The 13,041-nt window shown below is 50.6% G+C and overlaps 1 protein-coding gene across 2 annotated transcripts in view; it reads left to right on the top strand.

The window, feature by feature from the left end:
• The window catches only part of Kirrel3 (kirre like nephrin family adhesion molecule 3), a 124,304-nt gene extending 111,723 nt beyond the window's left edge, over window positions 1-12,581 (top strand). The window contains exons 12-16 of one of the 2 annotated variants that reach the window (XM_077797789.1): window positions 385-420; window positions 3,767-3,874; window positions 5,313-5,422; window positions 10,606-10,692; window positions 11,363-12,581. In XM_077797789.1, coding sequence (XP_077653915.1) covers window positions 385-420; window positions 3,767-3,874; window positions 5,313-5,422; window positions 10,606-10,692; window positions 11,363-11,806 — 785 coding nt within the window. In that variant the 3' untranslated portion in view covers window positions 11,807-12,581. The remainder of the gene's footprint in view (window positions 1-384; window positions 421-3,766; window positions 3,875-5,312; window positions 5,423-10,605; window positions 10,693-11,362) is intronic. The other variant, XM_077797790.1, reaches the window with a different exon arrangement.
• Window positions 12,582-13,041: the final 460 nt, after the last annotated feature.

Genomic DNA, 13,041 nt, shown 5'->3' with positions numbered 1-13,041 from the left:
TAGGAGCTGCTTTGCATAACGCTTTGCACATAATTTGCATAATATCATCCACCTGTCATCCTAACCCTCCTGGCCCCCTGTTGCCTACCCTCCTTGTCTTCCCCTCGGTGCCCCACCCCCGTGCCCTCACCTTGGTGTTTTCACCCACCCTCACACCCCCTCCCAGGCTTGACTTTTCTCTCTCCACCCCCCTCTGGAGTGTCCAAGTCAGTCTGAATGAACTCCAAGTTCAGTTGGGCGAGCCTGGATCTCTGGGGCAGTCCAGGGATGTGATGGAGGAGGGAGCCCCCCCTTGCCCCAGCCCCCTCCAGGTGGCCAATCCCTGCCCACCCCACCCTGGCCAGCCAGGCCCTGGCTATGGACGCTTGCTTTATTTCCAAACAGGTTCAGAAATGAAGTCGGGAGCCGGGCTGGAAGCAGGTACGGAAGGAGATGTTGAGAACTTCCCTGGGATGGGGGAGGGACTTCTTGGCTAGTGGGGGAGGGGACTGACATGGGGTAGGGAGGCCTTAGCAGGCCACTAACATCCCTGCCCTCCCTACATGGTGGGCTTAGTGCAGTCAGAACAGCGGGAGAGGGCCTCCCAGCCAACTGGGGTCTAGGGACCCCAGAGACCTGTCTCCTGTCTGCTGCCATGGCCCCAGGGCTCCTTCCTCCCCAGGACACTGGCTCCGCTCCTGTCCCCTCCATTCCTTCTTTCCCTTCTCTTCACAAGCCCCAGCCCCTGGCCCCCCTGTATTTCCAAGCTTCCCCGACTTCTCCCCCATTGCCTCCCAGGAAGCCTGCCTCCCAACCCCTGCTGCAGCTTGCTTAACCCTGCTTGCTGGCATTCCGCCTCCTCCCCCATGAAGTGTCATCTCACCACCAGGCCGAGACTGCTGGGCAATGCACACACCCAGCCCCCACACCCCCTGCATCTGCAGCAGAGTGGTCATCAGACTCCTTGGAATGAGTTGCTCTGTCTAGACACTTGTACACACACACACACACACACACACACACACAACCAGGACAGGGTAAATCAGACTCCACAGGGCCAAATAAGTTCTCACCAAGGACTCAGGGGGTCTTCTGTCTCAGTTTTCTGCCCATTCTGGCCCCTGGCCCATGTTACCCCTCCAGGTGGGCCCACATACCTCTTCTCTCTGGGCACAATCCAGGGCATGGCCAGCTCACAGCCAACCCATGCAGCCCACACAGAGCTGGCCCCAGCTCTACTATCTGGACTCCCTCACCTCTGGTGGTTCCGTCCTGTCTCCATTCCATGTCTGTCTGTTCGCACTCATCTGGAGTTTTCTGACACTTTCTTCCCACGGTGTCTGAGACTCCTCATGCCCAGTCCCCCTCCTTGGATGGAGTCGAGGCTGAGAGAGGGCAGCTTCCCCTCCTCACTCCTTGAGGAGGAAGAGGAACTGCCTGCCCAGGCTGCCTAGGCCAGACTCCGGAGGCCAGGCAAGGAAGAAACACCAGGAAGAGGAAGGGATGCCACCCAGAGCCCTGCCCCACCCAGGCCCCCTCCTCCTCCACCCTTGCCCACCTGCTTGGAAACAGTTCTCCAACCAAGATGGCAGCTCCCTCACCCTGGAGCAGCTGCTAACTACTCCAGGAAACACAGACTCAAGAATGCCACTAGTCAAAAAGGACCTTAGATACTGCTGCCCCAGCTCTGTGGATTTACAGATGAGAATCGAGTCCGGGGATGTGAGGACAAGTCATGACCTGGCTCTGAGTTCAGCTGAGACAAGCCCTGAGTTTTTCCAAGAAAGTTTACTAGGAATCAGAGGTCAACCAAATCAAACCCCAATTTATAAATTTGAAAAGCAGAGAACCAATGAGTTGTCAAAGCGGTTTTCCTTTCCTAATGGAATTAAACCAAGAGACAGTAGCATTTGTTTGTCAAAGCAAACTCCCTGAGGTCATGTCCCTTTCCTCGTTCCTGACTGTTAAAAAGCAACCCAGATGCTTCCCTTTCCAACCTGAGTGTTTGCTGTCCCCACTTCCTGCTGGTCACGTCCTCTGTCACTTCTGCAGTGGTCTCGGCCACCCATAGGTACATAACACGTGGGTTAGTGTGCAGGTCCAGGGTGGCAAAGGAATGGACCAGCTTAATCACACACTGCCAACAAAGAGGCACCAGCTCCTGCAGGTTAGTGTCCCCACCACCTTCCACACCCTTCCAGCAGTGCCTTGGGGACCCAGGTGTGAGGGTTTGTTCATCTCATCCTATCAAGAAAACACCCAGGGACTGAGGTTGGTAGAGTATTAACCGAGCATGTGTGTGCCCTGGGGGTCCATCCCCAGCACCATGGTAGGTGGACCACGGTCCAGAGCAAACACCACAGTGTCACAAAGTCCATCCACACTGATGAAGGTGGGGAGGGGGGCGACGAGGCTCAGTCTTTCAGAGGAGCGTGCTTCTCCTTAAGGTTGTGATCTGCTATAGTCAGCCCTTCCTGAACAACAACAGGAACAAACACTGGCATTAGGGCTGGATGCCGGGCCCTGCTCCAAGGCCTTCCTACACAGTCCTTCGTCTCAGCCCCGCAATAACCTTCTGAGGCCAGCACTATTATTACCCCCCTTTTGCAGACAAGAGAAGTAGAGTTAGCTTGGAAGAACTAATGGATCCAGGACTCCAGCAGCCAGCAGTCTGGGCTGGATAGTTACATGTTAAGATTTGGAGGATGCCATGTGACACAGTGGACAGAGCTGGATGGGATGGGGGCAGTAGGAGGAGACCTGGATTTACCTTGGCTCTACTGCAGCTGTGTGTCTTTGACCAAATCACTTGACTTTTCTGGGGCTCAGTACCTCTGTCTGCAAATGGAAACCTTGGATTCAGTGAGCCCCAAGGTCACCAGCCCCAACATTCTCTAGTTCTATTCCTGATGTTCATTTGGGGGGTTCCAAATTGTGTGTTCAGGCCACATATCAGTCACAGAAGGGCCAGGGCTGTCTGGTAATGCAACCCCTCTTCACCCCCCAATCCCCACAGCTGGGCCAGGGGACAGACTGCAGGCAGGGACTGGGGGCTGGCCTAGCTGGGGTTCCCCAAATGCTCTCACACTGCAACAGGTGCCAGGTGCTCAGAGAGCTGGAGGAGCAGGCCGGTCAAGGGAAAAGGTCATTTCTCCTTAGAGAAGTGGGGTAGGGAACTCTGATCCTGCCCCCTGGCTCCTGAGATATGGATACCTGGGGGATCCAACCCATGATGCCCTGCAGGCCCTGAGGGGAGGCTGCCTCCAACCTGGAAACTAACAGCTGGTATCCGCACGTATCCTCCACGTACCTGGGGAAAGGAAGAGAAGGAAGGAACAAACTGGACAAACAAGGGCTGTGACCATAGTCATTTTTCAAAGAAAAACCAGGACTTATGACTCACCAGCCACCACATGACAAATTCCTTGTTTAATGCCAAAGAACAATAAATTACGCCCGCCTCACCCTGTATTTGCAGTGTTCCTCTCCCCCGCCCTCCCTTCTCTGTGTCTGCTCCAGCGTTTGTCCCTCCTTCCTGTTCCTCCACACTCTCCCCTCCACTTTGTGTCCTCCACTCCCATCTCCACAGTCCCACCCAGAGCTGACTCTGGGGGGACTCTGCCTGTGCCTTTCCAGGCCCCACCAAGGTATTACCCAGAAGGGCCCATGTGGCAGTGGTCTGGCCCCAGCTTGACAGGGGCTGCACGGAAGGGGACTGGGTGAGGTCCTGGGGGGACAGTGTCCTGTCCCCTGTCCCTCATCAGCCGTGCCTGCTTCTCTCCCACAGAGTCTGTGCCGATGGCCGTCATCATCGGGGTGGCCGTAGGAGCTGGTGTGGCCTTCCTCGTCCTAATGGCAACCATTGTGGCCTTCTGCTGTGCCCGTTCCCAGAGAAGTACGGGAGGGAGACCCGGGATCTCAGGGAGGGGGACAGAGAAAAAGGCCAGGCTTAGACTTCCCCGGAGAGCAAGTAAGCAGGAGTGCAATGAACCGGGGCCCTAACAGTGCTGTGAGCTCCTGGGGCAGGGATGGGTCTGACGTGGTCATTTCATTTGCAGTGCCTTGTGGGGTGTCTGCACTCAGTGGGCATGCAGCTGAGGTTGAACTGCACTAGACTGACCTTCATCCAGCATGGAAGGCAGCCAACAATTTGGGTTGGACAAATATGTCCCTCTCGTCACGGAGAGTATACAGATCCGGGGGAAAGAAGTGGCTTGCTCTGCCAGGGCTGCAAGTCTAACCTGAAAAGCCAGTCACCTACCCAGGGCGGGGAAAAAAAAAAAAAAACATTCAAGGAATTGCTCTGAAGAATCCTTTGCACCCAGATCTCCATACTGGGCTTAGCTCTGAAGTTGTGTGACTGACAGACAGGTGCAAGGGGAAGACAGAATGGCAGAAGTGAAGGCAGTAGAGGTGCAGGCCCCTAGTTCCACCTCTTCCTCCATGTGATTCAGGGAAAAACCACACCTATTCCTGGCCTCAGTTTCCCCATTTGTGATATTAAGGGGTTGGATGACTGAAGTTTTATGACCCTACTTGGCTCTAAACTTCGATGAGCAGAAAGCACAAAGTGAATCACCAATATTATAAGTCTGCTCCTTCCACCACTCAGCCCTTACATGTTGGAAGGAATCCAGGGTTCCCCTTACATTTTCTCCAGTCTAGCTAAGCAGCCCTGGTTCCCATGATTACCCCCAATTATGCTTTCTCAGGACCTCCCTTACTGCCTTCCAATAGAAATTATAGAAGAATATATTTTAGCAAGAATTTTCTCAGAAAGCTCTCCAGCTAGAAACAGGCTACCTCTTGTAGAAAGAGTAAAGTTTCCATCATGGAAGCTTCAACAGGAAAAGCTGGACCCCTGTGTGTTTGTTTCTGCTCTGGGTGAGGGGTTGGCTATGAGATCTTAAAGTCCATTCTGATACTAAGTCATGGTTCTGTGAATGGAGAGAACAGAGCCTGGTAGAATGGGTCAGAGAAGCTTCTAGAAGGAAGTAAGGATCAATAAGGTGGATGATGGATGAGGACCGCCTCTCCGGCCAAGGGGAAATGCCTAAGGTGCATGCATCAGAGAGCCAGGCGGCCCGTGTGTGGCTGGTCTCTCCGGAGGCCCACGTAGTCCACAGCATATCCACACAGATGTTCTATGGGCAGGGGGTTGGGGGGCGGCTGGTGAAGCTGCTGAGTTCAGGGGTTGAAGGGAGGGTGAATCCTGCAGGGTGGTGGGGTGAGGGGTGGCATCAGGCAATTGTGGGGGAGCATGACATCTCGGGCCTTGATCCCTGAGGGTGAGAACTGAATTTGTCGCCTACACTTTCCTATTTTATGTCCAGACCTGAAAGGGGTTGTGTCAGCCAAAAACGATATCCGAGTGGAGATTGTCCACAAGGAGCCTACCTCCAGTCGGGAGGCAGAAGAGCACTCCACCATCAAGCAGCTGATGGTAAGAATGCTGCCCATTCTCCACCATACCCTGTGACCATGTCCCCAGAAGGCCCTGGGATTGGAGGCTTCTCAATGTCCTTGACACTTCTGAGAAGCAGAGCATCAGTCGAGATGCTCTACAACAGACCAGGCACACAGTCTCAACCAACAAACATTTATTTGTGGGCCTGTTGTACTGCGCCTGGTGATCCGGAAGACTTGAAGACATCTAAAGTACAGTCCCTGCCCGCAGAGAGCCTGACCACTCAGCAGTGAGAGTCCATAGGCTTAAATTGCCATAGTACGTTGCTAGATATAATTCCACACACATAGATATAATAGACACTCGGTACATTCCTCTTCTCTCTCCTTACCCCAAAACTTGTCCGTAAGAAGCATAGGTTCCTCTTTGGGAACTGGATTGCCCACCAGAAGCAAACTCAGAACCTCTCCAGTGATATAAAGCCTGCTGTACCTCTTCTTTTTTTTAAATTTTTTAATATTTATTTTTTAGTTTTTGGCAGACACAACATCTTTGTTTGTATGTGGTGCTGAGGATCGAACCTGGGCCGCACACATGCCAGGCGAGCACGCTACCGCTTGAGCCACATCCCCAGCCCTGTACCTCTTCTTGATCCCTCTTCATGACTCAGAATCCACCTAACTGTCCAGGCAGAAGCCTAGACAACTGTGTTAGTCAGCTTTTCATTACTGTGACAAAATATCTGAGAAAAACAACTTGAAGGAGGAATGATGTATTTTGGCTCATTATTTCAAATCCATGGTTAATGGCTCCAGTGTTTCTGGGCCTGGGGTGAGACAGAGCATCATGGCAGAAGAACATGGCAAAGCAGCATGTGGAGCAAAACTGCTCACTTCAGGGCCGCTAGGAAGCAGAGAGAGAGCAAGGAAGTGGTCAGGGGTAAGATAGACCCTTCAAAGGCACACCTCCAATGGTACACTTCCTCCATGGTGCCACCTTCTACAGTTTCTACCACCTCCCAGTAATGCCATCAAATTCTGAATCTATCATTGGATTAATCCACGGTTGAGGTTAGAACCCAAAACCCCACAGCTGAACATTGTTGCACTGAAGAGCAAGCCTTCGATACACGAACCTCATAGTAATGAGGGTTGTTACCTAGGTCAGGAGATGAAAGGAATGAGGGGATGAAGGTCTCCCCAAGGGGAAGCTAGCCACAGGGCCCTCAGCAAGTCCCTTCTGCCAAATACCCCACTACTCTTACCAAGATACCCAGTGAACCCCACTCTTTGCTGAGGGTGTAGAATTGTCTGAGACAGAGAGAATATTTCAATCGGAGAGAACTCAAAGGCCCATTTGGGAAGAAGGATTCCAGATCCAAACTATAACAACTATGCTAGAAACTTGAGGTGCATATTGTCATGGTAGGAATGTGCTGGAGTAGCAACAGCAGAGCAAGGGGTAAAGAGCTTCAGGGTCCTCATCTATGAAATGAGCATAAGATACAGGGCCATGGTGAGGCCCTGAAGAGCCCAGAGCCCATGAATCAGTACAGTTGTTCCTTGGTATCTGTGGGGATTGGTTCCAGGACCCCCTAATGATACCAAAATCTTAAGATGCTCAAGTGTCTTACATAAAATTGTGCAGTGTTTGCATATAATGTGCCCAATCCTCCCATATACTTTATTTTCATTTATCTATTTATAAGTTTCTTGTTTTGCAATAGTGGGGATTGAACCCAGAGGCACTCTACTACTGAGCTACTTTGCCAGCATTTTTTTTTTTTCAATTTTGAGTCAGTGTCTTACTAAGTTTCTGAGGCTGGACTTGAACTTTTGATCCTCTTGCCTCCCAAATTGCTGGGATTACAGGTGGAACCAGCCTCCTTTAACTCATCTCTGGATGAGTTAAATACCTAATACAATACAATGTAAATACTATGCAAATAGTTGTTACATAGTGTTGTTTAGGGAATAATGACAACAAAACAGTCTGTACACATAACTTTCTTCCCAAGTGGTTTTTGATCCTCAGTTTGTAGAATCCACAGAGCAGAACCTGGGGATATAGACAGCTTACAGTGAATGCTCAGTAAATGTTAGTTACTTGTGTTGCTCTAAAATCACCCACTAGATGGTGAGCAACTACTATCTTGTTCATCCCTGGCAGGGGCTCACAAATGTTTATTGAATTGAACAGACTTTTCCCTCTGCTACTCTTTCTCTATCCAATTGATTTTTAGGGACTGTCAATTCCACCTCAAAAATTGTCTCAAATGTGTATCCCGCCTCCCCTGAGCTGTCACTTCCTTATCTCAGGCCTCATCCTCACTCCCCTGCAGAAGCCTTCTAATTGATTTTAGCATTTGCCACTTTTCTCAACCTATCCTCCTGAGCCCTATCAAAGGGTTCTTCCAGAATGCAAATCTGATCTCCTGATTATCTTACTTCAATCCCTCATTGGCTCCATGTCCACTGGATAAAGTCCAGCTGCCCAGCATGTCATCAGACCCTTCCTGCAAGGCAGCTGCCAATCTTTCTAGTTCCATCTCCTGGCCAACCACATCTGGCTTTGCAGACACACCAAAGAGACACACCTGGTCTTGGAGTCCTTTATACCTGGAAGGCCTATGCACAGCCCTGTCAACTTTTTTTTTTCTTTGAATTTTACATTCTCTTACAAGAATCAGCTCAAATGTCATCAACTCCATGATATTCTGTGCTTGCTGGCCCCCTGCCCCACTGACATTGAGCTACACACCTTCTACTCTTCCCAAACACTCTGTGTGTGCCTCTTCCATAGTGCATTGTTCTAATTACACCTTACCCCACCACCAATTATCCCTGAGCTCCTCAAGGACAAAGGTCATGTTCTGAGTCTACACTTGTCTATTCCCCCCAGGGGCTAACTTAGCACCTCACTTAACAGAGTGTTTAATTTACAAGGAAAGGAAACCACAGCCTAGACTTGAGCAGGAACCAATCTCTCTGTAGTTAAGCTTCATAGATCTATCCTTCCTGAATGGGCCATTGAATTCCCTCCATTGGAACATTCTGTCTCAGACAATTCCACATCCTCAGAAAACAGTAGGGGTTGCTCAGTATCCCAGTAACACCAAGCGGTGTTTGGTAGAAGGGACTTGCTGAGCCTCTGCCGCTAGCTTCCCCTGGGGGAAATCTCATTCTTCCTTCCTTTCACCTCTTGACCTTGGAAACAGCCCCATCATCCAGGGGAGGTAGGTTTAGAAGTTGAGTGTGGTGGGAAACAACTCTAATCCAGATAGAGCTGAAGCATTTATTGCAAAATGGGGGGTAAAAAAGTAGTAGTAGTAATAGTGAGGCAGTAACAAGATGGAAGCACATTGGCTGGTTCTGTGGATTTCAGAAGGAGAGGAGGAAGTTCCTGCAAGAGAGAAGGAACTTCCTGCTGAGAGATTATGTGGGAACCTGGCCTACACCATGGACTTAGCAGAAGTGATACTTGGGAGGTATCAGTTGTGTCACAAGTGAGGCATCACTGTGGGTATTCAGATTACTGCAAACACCCACTGTGTGCAAGTATGCTCTGTTTTTCATCTTATGTCTAGTAACTATTCTCAGTGATTGAGATCTAAGCTGCTTCACTCATTCAGTCATTCAACATAAATCATGATATTTGGAACAGCCCTACTGTTTATCTGGCACTGTGCTATGCCCTGTGAATCCAAGAATTAATATATCCCATTACAAAAGTCTTCTGGTCAATGACCACAATATGCAAGGAACTGGACCAGATGTGCATGGAACCCAAACAGAGCAAGAAGTAGTCCTCCATCTTAAGTGGTTTGATAACTGTTAAGGAAGATAACTTTCCAGTGCATCTAAATCACTGCTATGAATAACAGATGTGGCCAGCTTTCTATTGCTATGACAAAATACCTGAGAAAACTGACTTAATGAGAGGAAAGGTTTATTTTGGTCCACAGTTTCAGTTTCAGAGGTATTACTCCATGGTTGCTTAGACCTGTTGCCTTTGAACTTGTGATGAGGCAGAAGAATATCATGGCAGATACACATGGCATAGGAAAGCAGCTCACCTCATGACAATCAGAAACAGAATGAAGAGAGAGGCCAGGTGCAGTGGTACATGCCTATAATCCCAGCTACTTGGGAAGCTGAGGCAGTATCATAGCAAGTTCGATGACAGCTGGACAAGGTAGAAAGACCCTGTCTTGGGTTGCCGCTCAGTGGTAGAGTGCTTGGCTAACATATGTAAGGCACTGGGTTCGATTCCCAGCACCACATATAAGTAAATGAATAAAATACAGGTTCATTAGCATCTAAAAAATATTTTTAAAAAAAGAAAAAAAGACCCTGTCTTAAAATTTAAGAGAGAGAGAGAGAGAGAGAGAGAGAGAGAGAGAGAGAGCGAGCAAAGAAAAATAGGGCTGGAGATGTCGATCATTGATACAGTGTTTGGTTGGCATACATGAGGCCATGGGTTCAATCCCCAACACTAGGGAAGGAAGGAAGGAAAAAAGAAGAGAGGAGGGCCCAAGATCCTGACCTGCCTTCAAGCGCATGCCCCCGGTGGCCTTACTTCTTTCCACTAGGTTTCACCTCCTAAAGTTCCACCATCTCCCAACAGCAACACAGGCTGAGGACCAGCTTTCAACATGTGGCCTCTGGGGGACACTTCAGATCAAAATCATAACACCAAAGGCCTTCATTCAGCCCTAGCACTGGTTGATGAATTGCCCTAAAAAGAGGGAACTATGCCCTGTACTTGATGTTCTGTAATTATGTATTTCCAGATCCAACTCCCTGATGAGCAGGGCCATATATTAACGTATCTTCATCAGTGTATCCCTGGACCTTAGCACAGTGTCTGGATAATAAATTGCTCAATGAATTAAATTGAATCAGCCAAGGAAAATCCCTGAAGGAGATGATGACCTAGCCTAGCTGCAGACAGCGTGGCCTTAGGGGCCTGCCCCAGGCTTCACCTCCCCTACCCTTCCTGCCTCTCTGCCTCAAAGATGAGGATTCCAGGAGTAGGAATGAGGCCTAGGATCTCATCCCCAACTCCTTCACCTGCCTTCTGTGGTCCACGCAGGGAGAGGCATAGAGGAGGTGAAGCATATGTGATAATCCTTGGAGTTCATTTCCCCATCTTTTCCTTGGAGGAGGTGGAGTTGAGCCCACCTCCTATGCACTGAGATGTCATTTTTTGGATTATAGATGGAACGGGGTGAATTCCAACAAGACTCGGTACTGAAGCAGCTGGAAGTCCTCAAAGAAGAGGAAAAGGAGTTTCAGAACCTGAAGGTGAGAACAACCACAGGTTCTAAGAGGCAGCCATGGAATCTGCTCTTCAGCTTTGATGGCCCCAGCCCCAGTCCCTACAAAGAATGGTAGCCAGGAGAAGGGAAGGGCCAGAAGCCAGCCTGGGGACAGGTCTGTAGCCGCCAATCCCTGCTGAAGGCATCCACTCTATCCACCCCAACGTGGAAGAGACTGAGAGTTAAGACTCATCTAATTCACCTCTCCCCCTGCTCCTCACAATTAGATTTTAAAATCCATTATCCCTGTTCTGGACAAACACAAACAACAATTAAAGTCTGATTTTCAAGTTTTCTTGAAACAGAAAAAAAAATAAATGAATAAAAAGAAAAGAAAATGATCTTGCAGTGCCCTAACATAAACCCTGGAAGGTGGTGGCAGAGGTTATCAGAGGCCACTCAGGAGGTGTCCAGTTCTGGGGTCTTCAGCTCCTTCCCTTCAAGAACCTGCCAGCCCTCTCCTGGCATCCAGCTTCACTGACCCTTCCTGGGTCTCCGGTTGGGTGTCCTTCTGCCTGCCTCCAGGCCTCCCCAGTGGTTTCCTTCCTCCTCCTCACCCCTCCCTGGGCAAGGTAGGGCTGGCTGGTTCTAGATTCCCCCCACGGTGTCCAGCAAAGGCTTCCCCAATGATGCGCTTCTCACTCTCACCCACTCAGGACCCCACTAATGGTTACTACAGTGTCAACACCTTCAAAGAGCACCACTCGACCCCGACCATCTCCCTGTCCAGCTGCCAGCCGGACCTGCGTCCCGCAGGCAAGCAGCGTGTGCCCACAGGCATGTCCTTCACCAACATCTATAGCACCCTGAGCGGCCAGAGCCGCCTCTACGACTACGGGCAAAGGTTCGTGCTGGGAATGGGCAGCTCCTCCATCGAGCTTTGTGAGCGGGAGTTCCAGAGGGGCTCCCTCAGCGATAGCAGTTCCTTCCTGGACACACAGTGTGACAGCAGCGTCAGCAGCAGCGGCAAGCAGGACGGCTACGTGCAGTTTGACAAGGCCAGCAAGGCCTCCGCCTCCTCTTCCCACCACTCCCAGTCCTCTTCCCAGAACTCCGACCCCAGTCGACCCCTGCAGCGGCGGATGCAGACTCACGTCTGAGGATCACACACCGTGGGCGGGGACAGGCCAGGGAAGAGGGCAGGGCATGCTCTGGCTCTCCAGGGACTAGGGCTACTTTGCAGAGGACCCCAGAACTGGACACCTCCAGGATGGCCTTTGAGCACCTCTGCCAACACCTTCCTGTGAAACTCTGATCAAGCACAAACCTGGGTTCCCAGCAGCAGCCTGCCAGAGGCAGCAGGTGGGGAAACGGATGGAGGATGCCGCTGATGTGCTTGGTGCTAGACACCTTTGTCCCCAGCCCTTTTCTGGAGGCCCCTCTACCACCTCCTCCCACAGGCACTAGTGGCAGCTATAAATTTGCTTTCATGAAACTGCCGTCCACTCTCTGGTGTCCCCTGGGATTTCCCCCTTGCTGCCCATAAGCCCTCCCTGTGCCTGTGCTCCTATACAGCCCTGGGGAGAAAAGGGGAGTTCTTCCCAGCACCAAGCTGCTCCAGAGACCGCAGCTCCCCGCACTGCTCCCAGCCCACGCCTCAGAGACTTGAGAAGCCAGAAATGGCCCTGGCCAAAAGAGCACACCACCTGGGAACCTGGCTCCAATTTGTTTGGTGTTTTGTGTCCATACTCTTGCAATTCTGTCCTTGGACTTGATGCCTCTGAACTCGGAGGTGGGACTGGCCCAATCAGAGCCTGGTGTCCTGTGGGGAGGGAGACTGTGAAGCCTGGGGAATACCATACCCCTCTCCAGACTGCGGGATTCAGAGCCTCCCCTGCCCCCTGCTTTATGTACTCCCCACCTCCCCACAGCACAATCAGAATTAATATAAGGAGTGAGAGTTGGTCTGGTCAGGGTTCTGTGAACAGTCAATGGAGAGTGTTTCCGGGTGGTGTTGGTTTGAGGGGGCTGGAGATCAGGTCCCGAAGAGGATGAGACTCTCCTTCTCTGCTGATGAATACCAGGAGCAAAGATCCTGTCTCCAGTAAGACTCCATGGGCAAGAGGGAAAGTTCATCTGCGCCTCTCCTCTCCCCCCATTCACCATCTGAAAATAAATGTTAGGGCCATTACCCCAGCAAATCCATTCTGTTCTTTTTTTTTTTTTTTTTTTCCTGCAGAGTTACAGAAAGATCCCAAGGGCTCAGAGTATGTTTTGGGAACCCTAGTTTCTTTACCCTTCTTTGATTCAATTTTCTCAGACTAGGAAGGCAATTGATGGGTCTGGTTGTGGTGGTAACAGAACCTATAGACATACTGTCCTGGTGGATGGGCCT

This window comes from Urocitellus parryii, chromosome 4, assembly GCF_045843805.1.
Source record: "Urocitellus parryii isolate mUroPar1 chromosome 4, mUroPar1.hap1, whole genome shotgun sequence".
In the NCBI taxonomy this organism is placed as follows: Eukaryota; Metazoa; Chordata; class Mammalia; order Rodentia; family Sciuridae; genus Urocitellus; species Urocitellus parryii.
Note: the sequence above shows the minus strand (reverse complement) of the source record. Positions and strands in the feature narration are given on the sequence as shown.